Raw genomic sequence first — 23,235 nt, forward strand, 5'->3', positions numbered from 1 at the left:
GAACTGGGATTTGCATGCAAAATACTCCCTCGCCTCTTCACATACTTGCTTCATTTTTCACAGATAGTGTCCTACTTGTTCACATTTACATTTTTTCCACCATTCATAATGTTTGAGTCAGTCCAGCTCAGAGCGTAATGAGAATTTCAGGTCCCAAGATTCTTCCAATTATGATGTTCCCATCCTCAACAACATGGTTACAGAGTAGATACTGGGCCTTTTGAGAGTGGAGATGTTAATAGTGGTGAAAGTCTCTTCAAGACCGAAAAAACCAGTTTAAAACATTGACTCTTCATTGTTCTTAAGAACCATCCTTGCCACTGGTTCAGTAATTCTCACTGGCTTTTGACAGGCAGGACCTGATGCGCAGCATTGTGTTTTTCAGCACTGTGCTTGCTCATCCAATTTTTCAGCTGGACTGAAAACCTCACAGGTGTAACGACTCTCCCAAACATGTATTGAGTCAGGCACGTCGTCAGAATTAGGAACCAGATTCCTTCTGCCTGTGAGCACAGTCGCATACACAGATACCGCTTGTCAGTTCTGCTGACAACAGCCATGCAACTGCAGGTGTGTAGGACATCTCAAATGGCTCACTACCACACAGGAGGAGCTGAAAAGGAAGTCCTTATGGAGAAGAGACGAGAAAGAAAGACTTGCAAACCAAAAAACATAAAAAGAGTTACTGAACTATCTTTCCATGAACAGGGCATTTACCTTTTTAATTATACATGCCTTTTATCTCACGCACTGTACATAGTTTGCTAAGATTGTGCTTTTGGGAGTTTTGCCTAAGCCTTTCTTTTCAAAACAAATGCTTCACTGCTTTTCTTTTGCAAATGAAACGATACCATTAGTTCAGTGCTATTGAAGAGCTGGGCAGTAACAAACAACGTGCAGCAGAAACGCAGGAAGAAGAGGGGGAGGAAAAAGCAAATATTTGTTAAAAGCAGAAAAGGAAAAAAAAAAGCATTTTCTAAACAGGAAAAGGGGAAAACAGCATTTTCTAAATAGCTTGGAAGCAAATTTTAAAATGTATTGTGAGGAAAAGCTTCTGCAACAGGAAAAAATAATGATCTGCCTACCCTTTTTTTAGGAAGAAATAAACAGTAAAACTGCTTTCATATATGAATAACACTTACATACTCCCACAGTAAGGGAACGTGATTCAAGTTGCCAAGATAAAGAGAAATATCAGGAAATTCCAGAACTGAGGTTACCTGAGAAGGCTTCATGTGGCCAGTTTGGGTGTATGCACGATGAGCCAGTCTTTTAATCACAAAAATCACAAAATACTTTGCCCACAGGACCATCCTTGCTTAGTGCAAAGGATGGATGAATGGTTCTCACTTAATGAAAACCTATTCTGTGTTTTGTTTTCCCCTTAGCAAGTGATCCTATCCCTCACTTACGGCTTACTGCCCGAGCCCCGCTCAGAAAACTAATGCACTAATGTTTTCTATGGGCTCTTCTAGATTGCTCATGATTGCAGCCTTGACTTTTTTAAAGAACTATCAAAGCATTTATGTTTACAATAGCATTATGAGGGGAGGGCTGACTTGGCTCCATTTTAGACACAAGAGAAATTCATGTCAAAACATAACTGCTAATTTTACGTGCCCATTTGAGGATGCCTGACTATTAGGGTAAAACAGCATCAGGTTGTACTTCGTGTCTTTCAAAATACAGAGGTCAACATCTAGGTGCTTTAACTGTCGGATTGATCTGTCAGATCAACTGCCTTCCATAAAACTTCTGGGTTTTGTTCATTAATTGCCTACAGTAGAATTCGTCTCATCTGTTTTGTATCTGCCTTCGTCTCACTGTGCAATTCTAGAGGTGCTGGAGAAGACGGGCACGTCTCAGGGTGAGATAGCAGGTACTCTGTGACTGCCATCAGGAGACTGGCTTTGCCTGGATATTTTCCTCTTTAAAACCAGCAAAAGCTGGCAAGGTGAAGCCAATTCCTGCTGGTTTGTGAAGTGTGTCCTGCAGGAGGGGGCCACCCCCTTTTGCCCCAGCCCTCCACAGCCTGTCCTTACACCCTCGTCCTGGAAGCCCAGTCAGGCACCTCTCCTGCATTATCTCCGTTGTGGAACTATGGAGTTAATTCAGAAAACAACCTCTCAGAGTCCTGTAAGCATCTTGAGGCTCATGCCCACTCTTAGTGTAATTCTGTGCATGAATCTCTCCCCAGGCATTATCCTACTGATGTCCTGAAGGCATCATTATATTCCTGAAATCAAAGAAGCTGCATGTGGGAGGAAAATATAGACACAAAGTTCATCAGAACTCCATGTCAGTAAAAGGTAAATAATCGCAGAGGTAAATCACTGCAAGATAAGTCCTTAATTATTTAGGGTTAAACAGCAGCAGCATTACAGATGCGAAGTAATATTTTGTTAACCAGTCATCCTGGGAACACTTATATAGAAAGATACTATTCTGTACAAGAAATGAAAGTAAAATGTGGATTGTGATGCTTAGAAACATTTTCAAATAAATAGGAAATAATATTAAAAAGCATGAAAAAATATCCATCCAAAGCAGAAAAAAAAAAAGCTGTCACAGACTAATTTTTTTTTTAAAGTTAATAGTAGTTTCAGCTATTTCACGTATCTCTCAGATGCTTCTGCTAATTTCTATTTGCAATTACATTTCCTTATTTTTTCACCTTTCCTGTCTTACTGTATGAAAACCCTGCACTAAGCACAGGAAAAATTGACTAACTGGCAGTAGCGAGAGGGTGTAACTGACTAAGTGGTGACACAAACAAAGTGCTTTCAAATTCACAGATCAAACTAGCTGGGAGGAAAAAAAAGATATAAAAAAAATTCTTCAATTTCTTTCTTGCATACTCTGCCTTCCATAAAAAATGCGTAGTTTAAAACCTTCTTGGGAAGGAAAAAAGAGTGGGGGTTTTTTATTATTTGCACTCTTATTTAAGGAGGAAAAGGACACACAACATAAAAAAGGAAATTGGTCTTGCATTTGTGAAATCATGTGCCAGATTCTCAGCTGGTGCAAAACAGCAGTGCTTTCCTTGCTTAGGGGATGTCATTCCTATCAGCTGAGGATCTGACCTAAAGAGCTTTCCTCTTATAAATGTAAAAACATATTCAGACACACCTCAATTTAGACATTAAGTGTACCAGATTGAAACTGGATTGGAGTCTCATATTTCAAAATAGTTTTCAACCTCTTCATTCTCTATTTTATCTGATATCCTCTTTTATGGTCAGAAATAGCAGAAGATGTAAACATCCAGTGAAGTTTACTAGTTTTGCTATACCTTCAAGGTCCACCTACGGACTTTGATGCGTGCTTTATTAAAGCAGAAAGTGCTTGCATAGTACACTGATACGAAACTGTTTAAAATCTGTAGGGAACATCTATCTGTCTTCCCATGAATCAGGTTCACGTATGCGTGCATAAGCCAACCAAGGACGTACGTATGCATAAACCAACCAAGTCTGCCTATATGACAGGGGTAGAAGGACACCTTAACTTCCATGCTCACATTCAGATTGGCATTTCACCTTCGTGTAGGTGAGTGCCAGGTTTTAGGGCAATATTCCAGGTTTTTAACTCTTCACCTGTGAGTGCTACTCTAAGAATTCTCTTGGACAGTAGTGTGGGAGCACTTGTCTGTTCCTGCTGACCCTCTGCTGAAAACTGTTGTAGCTGACTGCTTAGAGGGGTGACACTTTCTCCACTGACAACAAAAAGTCAAATTACGAATTGAGCACAGCTGAACACAGCTCAGTCAGTCAGGGAAGGAGCTCCAGGGCAACTCATGTGCCTAAGCAGCTTAGGTGCCTTCTGAAAATTCCGCACCTTTACATTTCATCCTCGTGCAAAAAAGCAGAAACATCAGCCGTGTACTTTTCACACAGGAAGAACAAACAATCTCTATCAATGGCTGTATCTAGGTAACAAAATCTATATTCATATTATGAAAACAATCTTCAACCGCAATGTTCATGTTTTGTAATGTGGGCTATTTTATGTCACAACTCCCTTTTTAAAATAATGAATACTTTATCGTGTTTTCTTTTTTACTAAATTTCAAGTTGAAACTACGGTTATGGTCAGATGTGTGAAAATTGCACCTCACGATTCCACAGACATTTTCTTCTGACTTTCAGATCAAATCCTCTCGGCTGACAACTCTCATGCAATTCTCTCTCAGCCTAGTCCCACACTTGCATTCCCTTGGAAGCTCACGCTTTCTGTCAGCAGTACATTTGCATCAGTACAGCCTCCTGCATACTCCAAAGTCTACCTGGAGACGCTTGCTAGCTTATCCTTTCTGATTCTTGGAAATGTCAAGGCAACTCTGTATCCTAAGACCAACCTAACGCTCATAAAACAGAAACCTCTACTGAAGCGAGGCTGACCCTGTAGAAGAAATGTGTATAAAGAGTCAGGAAGCCCCATGATTACATTTTCACATGCAGAGTTTCTGTCTGCGGCTGCACTTCAACCACTGTGTTTCAGTAGTCACACATTTGCTAGCACCTCAAAAAAGTTCATCTGTAATGCTGTCACTTGTAACCAGTCCAATTATCTCTGCTCATTCAACAATGAAAAACACAGTCTCCTAAAAACAGCCAGGACATGAAAGTTGAACATCCTAGGAGCTAAAAAATGCAGCAAGTTAAGATTGTACTCAAGAGTCCTACGCAAATCAGTAAGTGAGCAGAATGCGGCCCCTTGGTGTAGCGTACAGGGACTAGAAACACATCTGATCCTGATCATCAGGGCTACCAACATGACTACTCGCATGCAGTTATTCGGCGGATATTCCTTTAGAACATATCAAGAAACTATATCAAATAGACTCGATATAGACACGATACTACCAAGTAGCAAGGCAAGACAAACCCAATCTCTCTCTGACACCTTCTGCCCTAGGGTGAGTGCTGTGGCTGCCAGCAATTAAGACTTTACAGCAAGATGTAACTGAATCAAAAATGCAATTAGGAGGTTTTTGAAAGATGAGCAAATACGAACTCTACCAGCATATGGCATTTATTAGACGAAGAAATAGGTATGAACTGCAAAGCAGGCTTCCAAGAGCACACAGTTATTCTTTGTGATCTTTGGAATTTCACAGCCACTTTGGGGCTGAGACTGTCAAAACAATCTGCCAGCGAAGCCTGGATACACCCAAGGAGACATTCAAAGGGAAATGCGATAGCATCAGCAGAGGAGCTCAGTTACACAAAAGGAGAGGTGTGGCTGAACCACAACTGTTCTGATTCACATCAAGGCTTTCCCAAAGTTCAGAACTTCGCTCTCTGAAGAGGATGGTACAGACCCAGAGCCACTGGGAACACACAGTTATTTTCACAACCCGCTTCGCTTGAACGGTAATGACAAAAGAAAAAAAAAACAAGAGGGAAGAGAAGACAAGGCGGGCTCACCAGAGTGCGTCCTGAGGTGTCCTGTGAGGGCGTCCCTCCGTCGGCAGGCATAGCTGCAGAAGGGACATTTGAACGGTTTTTCCCCAGAGTGCAACTTGATGTGCCTCAGCAGGTTCCCCTTCTGGGTAAAAGAAGCTCCACATTGGTTACAGTGGAAGGGGCGTTCACCTGGAAGGGAAATGGAAGGGACAGAGCTGTTGAGAAACATCAGAAGATGCATGGAGCCCATCATCCCGCTCTTTGTAATGCTGCCGTCTTACATAGGTACAGTCACCACCACCACCACCTCACAGCACTTGCTAAAGTCAGAGGATGTTTCTTTTGCACGATGGGCAAAGCCTCCAATAGTGATTTGGAGCTCTCTCCTTCTGCAGCCTCAGCTTGAGGTGATGAACGCAGCGTGGTTTTCATAAAGGTCTCCACCTCGGAGGTTTTATCCTTCATAAAAGATGAGCTCTGCTCAAAATTTAGATCCATAACGGTGGTTTTGTGGTATTTATCTCTACGGTTTTGCACTTATTTTTAGTATAGGTCCAATCCATATGAGTATTTAGAACTGACTGTAACAATTGGACTTGGACAGATCTTAAGGTCTTTGCTTCAAACCAAATCTTTTGCTTACATTATACTCTAATTGAAATCCCTTTCTGAAGGCTGCTTTGCGTTGCTAGAGTGGTATGAAGAGAATTGATGCAAGTGAGGATCAGGCCCACAAGCCTTGGGCAGTAGCAAACACTGAGAAAAATCTTACGCCATTAAACTGTGAAAAAAGCAAATCTGTGCTCTAAGTAAAACTAATTGAAAAGACTTGATCGATGGAAAAAAAAAAAAAAAACAACAAACCAAACAGAAACTCTACACCTTACCCTCTCCCTTCATCCCATGCATTCACACACACACACAAACTTATTTTGATGTTAATCCTTTGTATTTGCCCTGGACAGTGGGGACTGGGACCATAACAACAAAGATAAATGCATTTTATTATTATTATGACTATTATTTAGAGGAAACCCCCTAACAAACTCACACAGGTTTTGTGAAATATTTACAAAACCATACTCCACGTCAACATTTGTTGAGCACACTCAGCCTGTTCCAGCATTCTTGGGCCGGCAGTCAGCTCTAATCATCTACTTCTGTCCCACCGGGTACAGTGCAAATCCATCGGGCACAAGCACGTACTGGTGCTGGCCATTTGCCTAAGCGCTTTGCTGCAGCTGGGCTCTAGATGCTGAAATGTTTTCACCAACTAGGGCCCCAGTTCAACAAGGTCTCCAACATCAGATTTCAGATGTAAGCAGTTTCATTCATTTTTTTCAGCTTATCACCTATTACAGAGCCTTGGTCAAATCCCAGTGGGACTTTCTGAGGTTGAATTCAGTGGACTGAAGCACAGTTCTTGTGAAAAACAAACACGTTGTGTGATCTCTCACATCTGTCCAAAGCCTTTTTCAATTGCTTTAAAAAATGATTACTCCCTCGCTGCACAAAATTAATGCTATGTTTTTAACATAGTTCATGTGTCTAAAGTCCAAGATACATCTGTTGTTTCAAATGGAAAGAGAGGGAGAAGAGAGCTCTTAGAGATGTCCACTAGCAATTCTTGCTTCAGAGGTTTAAATCACTGCCAGCATTACAGTCCTACCAGGAGGGCAGCAGAAGGCAGGTGTGCCATATATATATGCCACACCTCTGCAGCTTTACTTCACGTGTGTGAGCTGGAAATTACATCTGAAACCACTTCAGATGCACTGAAGAAGATAGATACTAAGGTTCCTACAGTCTTGCCAAGAACATTATGGAGTAATGATAAAAAAAAAAAAATCAGGGCATAAAGCTCATCTTCCAATACAGTGAACACGAGCTCTTTGGAATTGATAAAGAGTTTGTGGTTTCCCTTTTAAACTCCTACACTATAGTTACAGGATCTGATTAGCCATTATCTTCTTTTATATCATTTCAAAATGTCCATAACAGAGATATGTAAAAAGGCTGCAGTAGAAAAATATATGGGTTTTTTTTTCTTTTTCTTTTCTGTTTTGCTTTCACTGTCTGAGAAAACAGGCAAAACCCCTTCCTTTGACACGTTTCTCAGTATTCAGGAATGATAGCTTCAGTTTCAGGATGACAACATTAAAGAAGATAGCGAATGTCTTACCAAGTCTAAAGTCTTTACTTTTTCTCCTGCTGTATTTAAAACTATACAGTTAATGTGTTTCATCCACTACATCACCCACTTATCTTTGATATTTTGGAGGCCACATCTGAGCAGGTATTATTCCTCGATAAACTGGCAGCTGAAGAGATGCTGAAAGCCTTGGTCGGGAATTCAAATAGTCACTGCACCACCGTTCAGTGGCAAAGATGACATGAAAACACTCACCACAAAGTCACCAATAGTCTGCTCCTCTCTTGCAACAGACAGAATCTGCTACAATAGCCCATTTTACCTTAAATAACCTTTGTATCTATTGAAAGCCAGCATGAATTCATTTTTCTTACTGGCTTAATTCCGGGTAAATAACTGCTTTGATCTGTTTGTTATACTTTTGTCCACTCATTTGATTCCTGCTCCTTGTTTAAGCTGCAGACTTGTGGAATGACCGTTAATTTTAATCACACCTTCACGCTATCGATTAGCGGCTTTTACATTTAGCACAGCTAATCTGAGAGACCATTATCCAATAGAAGGGTGCACAAAAAAAGTAGAGACTCAATAGTGAGAAGATTTTGCTGGTTTCCCAAGAGCTCTGCTGTCTGATGCCCACTCCAGATACTAGCAAACTGGCCTTTGTTATCACTTCAGCGCCTTGAGAAGACTGTTTTCCAATTATTTCTCCTGCTGCCTTTTCCTAGTAGGTTTGTAAGCAGTTCTCCAGTATTATTACTCCCTAACAACAAAATAACAGTCTTGACATCCTTATTCACTTCCCTTACACTTCTGTGAAAAGTTTTTATTCATAGGCTGAAATTAATCACACTTCAAACTGAACATCCACTCGCAAAAAGTCTGTACCTAAACACCTTTCTTCTCTGCACGGCAGACCCCGACTGCGTTTAAAACGTTTTCCTACCTTCGGGGAATGACGGCAGCACAGACATACCAGAAACTACAGAACTATTGAACAAGTGGCAGACACGACTACAAGGGGCTACTCATAATAGTAAACATGGTGTGTATTTCACAATTATAGCTGTCTATGTATTTACTGTTTGACTCGATAAACTCATACTGATTTATTAAAATTCCTTATAAGAAGGACACATACTGAAATGTGACTAAGCAAGCTTTTTGTTTTTCAACACTGGAAACTATGTAACTGCAAAATATTTTTAGTATACTTTAAGTAGCAAACCTTTTCTCTGTTTTAGAGATTCTCAAACTTTAGAGATTTAAAAAAAAAAAAACGGTTCTGACTGGGGAGAGGGAGAGGAACAGCTAATCAAACAAAAAAGATGTTTCTTTTTAACTCCAGATTTAAGATCTAAAGCCAGACAAAACCAAGAATGCCTAAAAAGCCTTGTTCTCCAGTGCAGGGAATTTAATTATCTAACGTTACTTCAGGAATGGACAAGGCAAGGTAAGCCAGGCCTGTAAAGTATTATCTTTCATAAAGGCTTAGTAAGAGGGGCTTGTGCCAGGGAACAGCCCTGACAAATTAAATTAATAAATAAATAAATCCATGGGGGTTTATCACTTTACAGTTAAATATTCATTAAAGAGGTATGATTTCAAATATTTACCTCTAAATTACAGTAATATACTGCTGAAACTTCACAGTTCATTGTTTAATGTGCATCCATTACAGCTACGTCTCCTCCAGGAAAAATAATGATGAGATATCGCTGCTCTTTAGCTACACCAGTATCTAAAGGACACAAGTTAACCCGCTGTTGTGCAAACAGACACTGAGATGAAAGGTGAAGCGGACCAAGGGAGTCAGGGTTCTTAGCAAGACATCGTACTTTCCTAAGGATCTTTAATACTTTAATATACGGCAGCTGGCTGGAGATTTCGGAGCACAAGCTCCCAACGCTGCCTAGCTGATACAACCTGAAACCAGGCGAATGAACTGATTAACTTCCTACTAATAGCTTTCATATTTTACCGCGTATATGTCAAATGTTATTGCAAAAAGCAAACCAACTCCTTTTTCTGCTTAACTGGAAGCTTCCCTGCACAGTAACTCTCCTTTACCGCCTCAGCACGGAAGTGCTGCGCAGAAGTTTCAGTATGAGTTATCCTTCTTCGAATCTCATACCGGTGCAAAATACATCAGTGATAGTTTCTGTATCACAACAGAAATTTAACTGAGGACAGAGCCTGCAGACCTCGCAACCAAGGAGACTTAAATTTTCATAACCCTAGGCTGGTAACTTTTGTCCCTTTGAAATCAAATGGAGAAATTCACAAAAAAATACATAATGATGTTCTGGTTAACAGCGAGGCCTGGTTATTTCTATGGCAGTGCTCAGGTCCCTTCCTGGGAATGTTTTAATTACTTTTTTTGGTAAAAAAATGCTGGTTTTAAAGTCTCTTCAAAATAACAAGAAAAGCCAGGATAGAGTCCTTTTAAATACAAGAAGCAGGTCCAACGGGACTACATTTAACATCTGTCCAGGTTAAATGTATATCTAAGATCTCAGCCTTTTTTTTTTTTTTTGGGCACATACTTTTGATATGCAAAGAATAGATTAGGTACTTCTCAAACAGGAATTTTTTTTTTTTTTAAACCTCTCAATGCAAAACTATTGTGCCTATGCTGCCATCAGGAAGTATTTATTTGCTCATACTAATAACACTGATTTTCAGCCTTCCGTAGTAGGCTTTTTCTTATTATTCAGTTAAAGTGAAACATTCCTCCGGATTCATCAGATGCTGCAACTGCTCTGATTCTGCTCTGTCCCACTGAAATATCAGCTGTGCTACTGCCATAGTGCCAGGCAGTGAGTTGCAACCCGCCTTTACTTTGCTGGATTTCTGTATCTGTTATTCTGGGGACTCTCTAGTCTGTTCTCAGATTCACTTAACAGGCTGCACATCACTTGAAATCAGTGATTTTACTAGGGGTTTTGGTGGGACTAACCTACTTCGAGATAGGGCGATTTATTATAAAACAGTAGTGACAAATCTCTCGTGAAAAATCCCAGGGCAATCCTGGGTGATTTCCAGGTGTCCTCTGCACACAAATTTATGACCATATTCTTAAGAGAGAAAAAATCCTTTAAGTGAACTGGTAAAAATATCAGAAGAGTTTAGCTACTTGGTACTGCAAGTAAAACACATCCTTATGCAGAGAATGATTTTAAAAACCTAAGCTGCCCTTCCTTATGCTTAAGTGGAAAATGAGACTTGGAAAAGTTAGAGTTAGGAACCTAAGTAGAAAATATCACTTCCAGAAATTTGGCCCTACAATTTTTGATTCAGTGCCAAATCGATTCGTATTGCAAGAGGTAGGAGCCTGCACTAGGTTACAAATTACAAATTAAACCAAATAAAACCTTTCTACTAGAAGAATAAGACAGGCAGTCCAACAGAGTTAATTGTAATGTGTTAATATGACCATTTGCTTAAATTTGTTCCTGGTTAACTGCTTTAGGCATAAAAGTCTTTTATACTAAACAGCATAATTGGGTTTTTCTTCATTTATTAATTGTGCCCCAGAAACTTGAATTCTGCGTGAAGAAAAAAAATTTAAATATTATTCAGAGTTCCAGTGTTGCGTATGTTCAATTATAATGCTACAGATGCTAAAGCAAAACTTGAAGATCTCCCTCATGTTTGACTGAATTACCATAATGTAACTGACTTTAGGGTACTAAAATGAATGTGGAGTGCAAGCAACGATTTGAGACCCTCCTGTGGTTAGCACCCCAAAAAAGCCTAAAAATAACCTAATCAGCAGCCCAAAGCAAGAATGGGGCAAGACTGCTCTCCCTGCTGCCTCCTGCGTCGTGCTCTGTTCCCAGGGAGCCAGCTTTGCTCTGCCACTGTCCGTCTGCATCCATGCACAGAAAGCATTTAAGCTCTGAGTGTTCTTAAAACAATGAGGACGATCCCAATCCTACCTCAGAAATAAAAAGCATTTCAAAATCCAGCAGTGGACTAAATAAAGGACTGCACGTTACGGTGGAGAAAAGGGAGGGAGAACACCATGTGGACCTGGCAGATCACGGAGGCAGCAGCACGGCTGTACCGGCAAGTGGCTTCTGCTTTGCCAAAAACAAGGAGTGGAAATTTTAATTCAGGCTCATTAGCAGAAATCCTAAAGAGGTGAGAAATCACCGGAGTTCCTTTTCATTACCTCAGACAAATTGGATTACTGACCTTATCTTTTTCTTCTCCCCTTCCCTCAACATCCCCAAGCACAAGCCCCCAGAGTATCCAGTGGCAATATTATGTGACCAGTCCTCTCCTGCAGTAACAAAAAACTCTGATAACGATGCTGCAACTCAGGGCATGTGCTGTGGAATATGGAATTTGGACCGAAAGAAGATAGTATGGGAAAGGAGGAAAATAAATCAAATGTGACACACGCTATTTTTCTGACACGAGGATGTGGCATGTGAGGGAAGGGGCGGGGGGTTACCCCACTCACTAAAGCAGGGAGTGCATCACGCTTAATTTCCACAGTGAGCATTTTATTTATTTTCTGTCAGCAATGACAAATAAATAGAAAGGCCTTCTCCTGATGCCCATGCAGATTGCCAAAACGCTTCACCTGAATTATCAATGTAAAAGAGAAACATTGTGTTCGGTGGTATCAGATGAGCAGTGCCTTGGGCTCCGTGACGGAGGTGCCGTGGACCAAAGCCCCATGTGCACGAGGCTGTGCTTGTGCGGATCTGAAGGATGAAGGGGAAATCCCCGGCTGGGGCTATCACGGGAAGGGGCGACTGCAGGCATCGGAGGAAACAGATGCTCCAGCACATGAGTATGAGAGGTGGGACACTGAGCTCATGCACTCTGGCCTCATCCACGGCACAGATTATTTTCCCCATCCCTGTATCAGTTTGACTGAACTACCATAACGTGGCAGGGGAAGACAACTGCTCCTCAGGAACAGATGAGTAACGGCTGCAGAAAACTGTGCCCCTTTACGTGCGTAACGCAGCCAAAGCCATATGGCACAGCTTCTCGCAAAGCCTGGGTCCCCGGTGTAAGGAAAGCCACACTCTCATCCCAGCATACATGCAAATTACAGCCTCTACTATGGACCACAGCGTTTTGTGTGATTTACATAGAAGCCTGACAGGAAAAGGACTTTAGTTTTTGCCAATGCAAACAACTGGCCAGACCATGCTTTGGTTGCGTATAGATAAAGAGGAGAGTAAGGCGGGATTCGGCTCCCAAAACATACTGAAATTGGCTTTGAGAGGTAAGGATTTACATGCCAGTTGCATTAGCTGATAAAGAATATACTCCGTTTCCACTCACTAGAGACAACCTCCCTGCCCTCCACCATTCTCCCTTGGGCTGCAAAACCAGACTACCCACAGGTCAGGGCTCATTCCAGAGCTGGGGCCAGCCCATCGCACCCAGCTGCCGAGGAAGTGGCAATATATTTTAAAATACTACACTTTAAAAGATAGATACCAATATGTTAAAAATACTCCTTAAAATCAAGGATGTGGAAATCCAAGCAAACTTCTCCTTCTGTTGTGGACGGTGAAGTACCAGCATGTATTAAAAAACAAATAAACAGGGGGGGGGGGGAAAATCCCCTGCAAAATTTGCCAACTGGTTTAGTGACAGTAGAGCACCGAGCTGCACATTAAAAGCAATGCCATTTCTATATGCTTGAAATCATCTGTATAGAGCAGTACATCACAGCTCCTCTGCTCAGATGGGGAAAGAGTCAGAGCTCTATGAGGAATCAGCTGTAGCCCGAAGGAAAAAGCTACCAGTTATGCAATTCCTACCCATGCACCCGCATACAGCCGTCCTGCCTGCATGCAGATGAGATTCTGTTCTGTTTGCTTTGAATTTGCATGTCGTCTTTAACATGAGAAAGGCAGCTTGTCTGTATTTAAGAGATGCGCTAGCTATTCAGTATCTCAAAAAACGCAGACCATTTAATTAAGTACCTAAATCTAAATTTAGCAGGTCTAATTTAGCTGCTCAAGTTCAAATACGTGGACTCCGATGCACTTACAATACATATGCTCAGATACGTGCAAGCGCCAGTGAAAACTTTTAGGGAGGGTGAAAGCTGGGGACTCAGTCTGTTGTTACATTCTCTATTTTCTTTCCCCTTCCTAGTAATAGCTTGTCAAACTGTTAATCAAGATTTTGGTTCTCCAGCTAATGCTTTTCCCCTGTTGTAATCGCTGTCTAAAATCATGACTGCATCATAAACAATACTGCAATGCTTTGCATTATACATTTATGTTAAATTATTATCAATACAACTTATATACGGGGCATTAACTATGTAATATATATTTATTATTCCTCTGTACAGAAATCCTATTGATTTCTTTCCCATCAAGAGCACACTACTTGACTGCAAACTACTAGGTTTACAAAAGGATTACACAAAGTCTTTCTTACTCTACCTTAAAACCCCACTTTTCTTTTTATATCCTAGCAGATATCTCACAGTTCGTGTGAGTCTCTCACCTCATTAAATAATAGCAGAGAAAGATAAGAAACAAAATATCTTTCATTTGGTCCAAAAAATATGAAGAACAAACACCCACTGGGGCTCCAACACAAAAACCTGTGCTTAACCTTAATAAGATTTAAGTGTGTATCTGAAGTTAAGCATGTATTGTAGCACTTCAGGTGACTTACACGTGCTTAAATCTCATAAAAGTTAAGCACAAGCTTAAGCTCTTTTTTCAATCAAAGGCTCTGTCAGGTAGACCTCTGCAAGACTGGAGAGCATTGTCATCTTCTGGCACCATCTGTACTTTTATCTTGTTGGAAGTAACTGTCACTCCTCCCTGAGGAGCAGCAGAAGCGAGTGAGTACCAGCCTCCTGGGCACCTCAGTTTGTCATACTAGCCAAAATTCCCCTGAAATTCCCAGTTTTGAACTTGAGGCCTCATCCTTCAGGCCCCAGAGACCCACTCAATCAGCATATGGTAAAGGTTTCGTCTGCCTCTTGAATTCCAAATCCATAAGCCTAGTAAGCTGTTTTGGTCTCCAAACAGTAGTAGTACTAATAGTAATAAAAATAAATGATAGGAGAGTGCAAGCATTGAAAGGTGCCACAGAAATGGCATCTGGATGGTGAGGGGGAGCCAAGCGCTAGCCCACAAGAGTGGTTCAGGTGAGATTTCCCTGATGGAGCTGTCACGCGATGAGCAGCAAGCCCACCTTGGCATCAGGATTGCCAGGTAATGCGTGTCCCCTGTTGGGTTTGCTAATCCCAGGTTCGCCAGGCCACCGGCATCACGCCCAGGCACTTGCAAAGGAGGTGTGAGATCCCCAGGAAGCTGCTGGTGTTGTCCACCTGTGAGCACCTCCAAGGGAAGACCATCTAGGACCCACCTTAAAGGCTCAAAAGCCTTGCACACGCACACGAGCACACACATCCCCTCCATGCCAGAGAATGACTCTCACCATCTTGCCCCCGGTCGAGAACAGTAAAAAAGGCAATTTCCAGACTTTTGTGCTGGTTTTAAGAACCAAAGGCTGGATATCAATGTCATGGGAGCACCATGCTTGTCAGAAACACAGTATCACCAGAATTCGGGAGCAGGGAGAGAACCAAAACAACAAAACCCATCTTTCCCCTCCCCAGCCTCCTGCTACCCCATGAATGAAAAGGGAAGAGAGAAGAGTTGTCAGGTAATATCAACATCAGACGCCACAGGCAGTCATCAGATTTTCTTTCAGCTGCTTACCAGTGTGGCTCCTTTTATGTACCATTAGCACATTGGGCCCAATGCAAACCATGCCACAGACGTCACATTTCAGTTTACCATTCGGAAGCCGGATTCCTCCCTCGCTCGATAGCTCCTGGATCTTTCTGTTATCCGCCATCTCGTTACTCTCAGTGAGGGGCTCTTCCAGGCTGCTTCCTTCATCATGAGCCCTGATCTCATCTTCCTGACTCAGGGGCTTCCTGTCACATTCCTCATCACTTTGCATTTCTAGCTTTACTGAATTTGCTGAAATAAAAAAAAAAAATAAATAAAAAATAATTAAAAATGTGTATTTTCTAAGTTCCCAATTACTAATATCATGATAAATTTCTACTATTATCAATACTAAAGCACAGCCTTGAAGCTCAAACCAACACGAGGGCCTCATGGTGTTGACAGCACTGCAAGTTACAACTGCATATTTCTTCAAGGCCTTATTTTGTTTTGTTTTTTTAAAATTCCTAATTTCTATCCCTATTTTACAGCTTAGAAACCAAGGCATGGCATGATCCAGAGACCTACCGAAAGCTGCAGAGATGCAGCAGGTTTAAGAACTGACCTCCTGCTTCTCAGCTTGAAAGACAGGAGCCCCCCTCCTTTCAAGGAGCCCGAGTCACCGGAGCAAAGGACGTACCCAGAGCTCCTTCCTCCAGGTCTCTCCTGCCTAGGGCACCAAGACACAGGGTTTCCAAAGACAGGACGCTGCACTGCCACAGCTCATGGAACCAAGTGCCTTTCGCAGGCAGGACTGTTCAAAACGCGGGGACCTAGTGAAGCCGGGCTTGTCTGTGTCGGTAATCTCCGAATCGCCCTGCCTGCACGGGCAGGTTTCCTCATGGAGGGGAGACCAATCTCTGGACGAGCCTCCAGACCCTTTTTTGCTACCATCTTCTGATTCACATAAATGGGACACTGCCGAGGCAAACAGGTCTGACGCAGGACCTACACTGCTGGCTTTTTTATATTCGCAAGCGAAATAAGCACCGTTGCGGATCTCTCCTATCTGCCTGGTTAGACTGATGGGCTTGCCACTGATTTCTGTGATCCCCAGGTCACAGGATAAACCTCCTCTAACTATCGAGAGCTCGTTGGATCAGAAAATCTCTAAAGAAAAGGAATGCATCAGGCTTTTTCACAAAGGGTGTGGGTACAGGGGGGTTTAATCACCAGACACCCCCATTTCAATGCCTCAAGGGTTGGTCGAAACTGCCGAAAGGCCTGTCCCAGAGTCACGCTCTCCATCCCCGCTGCCAGCCGGAAGGCAGCCCACGTGTCCGCTTCCCTAAGCCTTGATCCTGCTGAGGGGTTTAAAAAGGAGGTGATTCAGCCTTCATATCTAAGCAGTCTTTGACCTCTGTACTAAGGCCATTAGCACGAGTGCTGGTGACAGCAGTGGACCTGGAGGGCAACCGTGTGCCCTGGGCCTGGCCGGTGTCTCCGAACCCCGGCCAGGAGTGATCCAGAGCAGCCGCTGTCTGGGAACCTAGCGAGAGAGTTAGGAGCAAATGTGTCTGATCACTGTGAGGCACCACGGATTCAAACAGCCGGCCTGGAAATGTCCGAAGAACAAACCCTACTACTTAGACTTCCTCCTTCATCCTTTCTCCTCCTTCCCCAGAATTTACAGTTAAAGAAAACACAAGGTTCAGAGACTGATGCTGATGTTGCAACTCTAAATCACTGCTATTACTCTTAGGTGAAGCATAATGAACGGGGCAAAGGCACCAGAGACCAAGCTACGGTAAGATGTTGCTTTTTAATCATAAAATTGTTGAAATACATCTTCCACTATTCATCAAGGTGCTAATGGGAGCTGAGGAATGAAAGTACTATTACGGCAAAGCACATCCAGAGCAAGGACGCAGTCAGATGAGCTCACAGCAGACTAGTATGAGCACACGCGCTGTCATCGAAACGGTCTGTGACTACAAAATATCCGAGCGCTTCATTTATAGAAGGGAATTGATATTTTTGTTGCCACAGAGATGCATTTATTGTTTAAAAAAAAGAAACACCGGCACAGACTGAGAGCCCGACCATGACCGGGCCCCAGCCAGTTGCCCGGGGGCAGTGCTGCTGGCCTGGGTGCAGGATGGCCGTCCCCACCTACGCCCAGTGCGGTGGCAGAGTGCCCCGGGGATGGCCCTCTGCTCCACAGTGCAAACCCTGGTACCCACAGCACGTGCAGGGAAATAACGCCGATGAGAGCAACCTCTTTGCTGGCTGTGAAAAAGACGCCCTAAACTTTATGTAATTGCAAATCACGCCCCCCCCCCCCCCAAGGATAAGGTATAGTTTTCTCAATAGCTTCTTCTGTGAGGCCACCACCACCTCAACAAGGGGAGGAAGAAAGGCAGGAACAGGTCAACAGGACGCTGTTTGCATGGCGAGTGCGAGGGGTCTTGCCCCACCACAGCAGCAAGAGAAGCAATGGGAAGCCACCTGATGCTTGCGAGGAGCCCAAGGGATGGCGGGTGGCACAGCCATCACCAGCCCCGTGACCGGGGGGACGCACCCTCGGGGCGGGGGGGGGGGGGGGGGGGCTGGAAGTTTGGGAGCTCTGCCAGCTCCGCAGGCTGGCAGGGAGAAAGCTGAGGTCCTAGTCCCACCTCCCTGTGGAAAGCAGGCGTTGGTGATTTATGGACAGCCCACTTTCAGAGCTAAGGAATGGCAGCTCCCTCTAATGAAAACAGCCTTTTGGGGTATTCAGCAAGTCTGAGAATGAAGCCCGAATAAATGGTTTGCTGTCTTCAGGAGCAGGATTTAATACGCTTGGCCACACAAGAAGCTAGGGTAGAGCCAGAAATAGTGCTCTGCGCTTCTCACCTAAAACCCTGGGTTTCTGCCACAAGACTGCACTCTCCACGCACAATAATGCACAAAATAACAAAAAAACCCTCATACCAATTGTGTATATTTATACATACTCACAAGAGAGATAGAAAGCCTTGTATCTTACATGTCTCTTACGTATATAAATTTTTGTCTCTGTTTCTCTGACATGCAATAATAAACACTTGACTGTAATAACTGCTGAGCACCATGAGTTCCCATTCAAGTCTGCGGACCTCTGCCTGCTCAGCACGTACAAAATTAAGGCTGCAAGAGCTTACAAACTGGAAAATCACTTACTTTATCTTGCCCTAGCATTTCTTTCTGCTGAACGATGGCTTTCATCCAACAGGATAAACAGCACGACAAAACGGAGCGAGCCGTTTGCCGAAACGCAACCTCCCCAAACACGCAGCGCTCCCCCACTCCCGCAAAGGTAGCTCACAAAGCCCAAGTAATTCACGCTGCATCTTTCATAATATGCCAGCTCTTCCGGGAAGTTGTGCAGGCTGTTTACTCCTCTTACTTCCCTCACCTTCGCACACACACAGAGAGCACCGTCGTTGCCATTTTCAGAAACCCTCCGCTAGCTCTTGTTGCTGCAGGAAGGTTTCCTTCAGCTGGGACAAGTCACAGGTCTCCAAGGAGGGGACCACTGGTGCAGCAGGGATCTCCTCAGCTCATTGCGAGGGCTTTGCTAATCTCCGCTGCCTTACATCATACTGGTGTATATATTAGGCTTGTGTGGTAGCCTGCATATGAACAGGCACTTAAATTGCATATAGTTTGTTTTCTCTGTTCTCAGCCAGCCTTTGAAACTGCAATAATTTTGAGGCACTGTCTTTGTTTTCACCTACAGCCACAAACTCTGAGAGCATAATGAACTCTGCTGCAAAGCAAAAAGAAATATTCAAGGGATGTTTATGGCTATCCTGCATCATACACAAGTCTCCACATCAAATTTCACCCTGGGTTCCCTTGCCTTTCTTGTTCACACGCTTGCTAAAAGTGGCAGGCTTTCTCATTCCTTGGCAAAGCAAAGCATAAATAAGTAAATGGAAAAATTTTTTAAAGTTTTTGGCACTTCTCCTAAAAATCACAGCAAAAGAGATAGCAGGAATAAACTGTAATCCAGCTCGCTGCAAAAGCATCAACTTGAAGTCAAACCGTTTCCCTCCAGTTAATACAAGTGCCTTCCACTTTTTCCCAGTCCAGCACAACACCTCATGGAAAAAAAAAAAAAAAAAAAAGAGACAAGCAGCCACAAAAGCTTCTACCTGTGAACGCAAAGCTAATGGCACATATTCACCAGACCACACAGCAATGTTTTTGGTTTTTGGTTGGTTTTTTTTTTTTTTTCCAAAGCACTAACCAGCTGATCCTGAATCACACTTTATCCTGAGTGGCCAAATTGAATACAATTGTTGTTAATGTCTCATAAGTGCTAATTAAACTGCAATTCCCTGTTAAACAGCATTTTGGCAAGTTTTCAGTACCAAAATATTTCTTTCACCCACAAATTAGTGTAGCTACAAACCAGAAGTTGGAAGATCCACCTAAGAAAAATATTTCTAGTATTTTACCCTCTGTCATGGAAAATTGTTTCCCTCAAAAGTGAGATCTGGGGGAAAAAAACCCTCCTGTCTTGCTGAGAGATTTGATTCCCAAGTTGAGTCTAAGTTAAAGCACTAGTCATCTTTTCTTTAAGCAAGCAAGCTAGAGTGCAATTCCCACTACAGAACAAAATTCCTTCTGTCCAGCACACCAGGGAGCAAGCAGCAGGACTGTGCCCCTCTGTCTCCTCCACTGTCTGCTGTCCTAGGTCGTTGCTTATTTTATCTGTGGCCTTGGAAAACCAGGCTGGCCACTGTCACCAAGGGTTTGTGGTCTCCAGCTAGAGGTTAGCCTTTCCTGGCAGTGGCCATGCGCCACCAGCCTCTTCCTGCTGCCCCCGGAGCAGCAGAAAAAGCAAGCCTGACCCCTCAAGCCCTCTCGCACCTCTTCCCCCATCCCTCTTCTCTTGCCAGCAGGAAACAAAGCTTTGGCCTGGCTTCAGATACTCATCCTTGAGGAGACAAAATTCAAATCTGCCGCCCCCGGAGAGCCTTGGGGTGGCTCTGTGGGCGAAGACAGCGAAGGACGCTTGTAGCTAACGTGGACACGTGTTCTCTAACCAAAGTTGTCTGGCAGAGGGGGGCAGGTGGTGCTTTAGCTCTCCCAGGGTCTGCCGCAGATTCCCTGTCCAGAACACAATATAATGCAATATGTAAAGCCTGGATAACACATCTGTCTTTACCCCAGAATGTAAAGAAATTAAGGCATTGTTATTTCCCTCTGGAAAATGAGACTGAGCTCCAACCACTGCAGCACAGTGACAGGCAGCTACAGCACAACCTTCCGCATATCGTCTTGTCAATGGTCAGTGACACCATCTATTTTAATCATGAACTTCTATGAGGCAGTGGACTAATGACACTGCTAATTGGCAGCTAAAGACACATAGAGTATGACCCAGTTTCTTGCATGTTTTGAACCTGGGTGCCTAGTTCTTACACACCGCAACACTCAGATGTAGACTGTTTCTATATTATTAAAAGCACTCGGTAATGGTGAGTGGAATACATTTAATTTTAAGAGCTGGAATGGCAAACCGACAAGTGTTTTGTAAAATGAAAATTAGAGGGGGAGGAGGAGGGAGAACTCTTCCATCTTGACGGATTTTTAAAATTCAAGGTAAGGAACTCCAAAAAGCTGGAAACAATGAGCCCTGACTCTTGTTCAGTCTAAGAGCACTCTGGCAGCAAAAAGGGTCCTCAAAGAGGGTGTTTACACCACTCCAGAAGTGTAGTGAGACTTTAATGCATGTTTAAACATACTTGCCCCCTGGAATAGTATAAAGGGGTCTGAGCGAAAAGAAAACTTTATCATTGAGTTTCTTGTCGCTGATAGAATTTCGCTCTTCATTAATGAAGCTTTTCAAGTCCATTTTGGTTTAATTGTGAGCTATTAAATGTGTAAACAAGGGAGCACCGACAAATCTTCCCTTTATTAAAAAGGCATGCATACAAAGGGTGAGAATGCCAGCTGAACAGCGGCAGAACCCAGCAAGGAGTCTGGTCTGTTGTCGCCTTGTAGCCACAAAGCACTTGGCAAACAGGTTGACATTATAAAGCAAATTAACTGGAAATTATATTTAGCTCCTGAGAAACGAAGAGGCCTCCCCTTCTCCTCCTGCTGCGCTGGCGCAAAGCAGGTATCACTCCAAAGCTGTGTAGGTGTGATGCTGAGGAATAAGGAAAGTTGGGTCTGCCCAAGGCACTGGCAGCGCATCTGCAGCTTCGGGTTAGATAACCATTATCTCCAGGAGAAAGGAAGACGTCTCTTAAACGACACCCGTCGGCAACGCTGCCCTAACAACACTGTAATGGAAAATGTTTCAGTTGGGGGTTAGAAAGGTGTATTTCAAGGGAGCCAGTTCTGCTTTCACAGTACATTGAGGCTTTCTGGAGGCTCAGAGAGAAGTGAAGCTGTATCTGGATGGAACAAATGAGGGTGAACGTCACCTGCAAAGAACGGGGAATTACCCAATTCCTTTCTCGAGTCAAGCGACAGAAGCCCAAGCAGGGCCTCTTACGTTACACATGGACATCCCCGATGCTGGGTGTCAAATTTGTTTATTGCAAGCTGCCAAAGATTTAGCTTTTGGCCACTGAGTGAGTGCGAATCTTAGATAGTGACACCATGTTGTCATGGTGACCTCAGCAGGCTTATGTCCATTCGTAGCTGTTAAATCAAACCAACTATTTCATAACTAATACAAAGCAGGGAAAGGAAAGATTTTAGAAGCTTAGTGCAGAGTCCTTTTTTGTATGCTACAAACGGGATTCTTCAAGCCCACATGGAGGTAGTTAATACGCCAGAAATTCAGTGAGAAATGATCAGCTTATTTAGGCATCCTTAGAAATTTTTAGTTTTCACATTGAAGAATCTCAGTTTAAGCCTGCTACCTCCAAAGTCAATTTAAACTCTCACTAAATGCAACAGAATAGTTATTTCATATCTTCTGGAGGTGGTGTGTGCAGTAAGTGTAGACTAACAGGTCTGTTATACCCAAGTTTAGTTTAAATTAGGATGTGGTTGCATAGCTAAGCCAAGCTTCAGTCAGGTTTTAGCTGACACAAACCATGGTTGCCATCCTCTCGTTCCCCACCTCTTCCATCTTTTATACGGGCACCAGTGCTTATGGAACCGGGTGGTAAGCCCGTCTAGTTGAAAAATAACCTTCCTGAGAAAAATCAACCATTTTCAGCTGGATCAGGCCCCTGACCTGGCATGCTGTGCCATTGCGAGAACCAGCTTTGGCTGACATGGAGCAGCACCCAAGTTGTCATTGCTTTCAGTAGCAATGTGTTTTAAAATACCAGGCAGCTTCTCCCAGCCCAGCTGTCCACGGCCAGACACAAGGAACGAGGACTGCTGCAGTGAAAGCTGTGGAACAACTTTTATGGTCAAATGGCTATACAAGCTTACACAAATATTAAACTGAAAAGACCACAGTTACAGTTGGAAGGGCTCTGATTTAAGCACGCAGCACCCCACAGCAAGTGCAGCATTAAGACCTGAAATTTCTATCACAGGACCCAATTATGATGGTTTCAATGATTTTTGAGTCGCATTCAGTGAGAACCCTGCTGAAGTCCAAAGGCTGACATACTGAGTAAGGAAAACCTTGGTATAAGTATGGCGGCATCTAGACCAGAATTTGCCCCAGATCCCAGCCTTTAGGTATGACTGCTCACCACAAGTCACCCATGCTGCATACCTCCATCTGGCAAGAACAAGAACTCCTAATTGAATATATATGATTGCTCAGTGTCGCAAGATTCCTCTCCAGAAGGACCTCAGGCCAAATTTCACCCACAAATGCATCTATGCAACTTGTACTTACACAAGCGAGAGTCATGTATTCATATCCCAGGGTAGGAAAAGTACTCCTGATGACCCATCCTCCCCCTCCTTTTTTGCCTATGTTTACACAGTAATTATGGTGCAACAAGTATCGTGCTTAACATAATACAAGGTTTCTGCTGATTCC

General features: G+C 43.2%; 1 protein-coding gene across 9 annotated transcripts in view; it reads right to left on the reverse strand.

The window, feature by feature from the left end:
- IKZF2 (IKAROS family zinc finger 2) overlaps positions 1–23,235 on the reverse strand; it is a 118,778-nt gene that overhangs the window by 41,377 nt on the left and 54,166 nt on the right. For 6 of the 9 annotated variants that reach the window (XM_054830431.1, XM_054830436.1, XM_054830430.1 and 3 more), the window contains 2 exons: positions 15,288–15,554; positions 5,430–5,597 (listed from right to left, as the gene is read on the reverse strand). In XM_054830431.1, coding sequence (XP_054686406.1) covers positions 5,430–5,597; positions 15,288–15,554 — 435 coding nt within the window. The remainder of the gene's footprint in view (positions 1–5,429; positions 5,598–15,287; positions 15,555–23,235) is intronic. The other 3 variants (XM_054830435.1, XM_054830434.1, XM_054830438.1) reach the window with 2 other exon arrangements.

The sequence above is a fragment of the Grus americana genome, chromosome 6 (assembly GCF_028858705.1).
Source record: "Grus americana isolate bGruAme1 chromosome 6, bGruAme1.mat, whole genome shotgun sequence".
Classification (NCBI taxonomy): Eukaryota; Metazoa; Chordata; class Aves; order Gruiformes; family Gruidae; genus Grus; species Grus americana.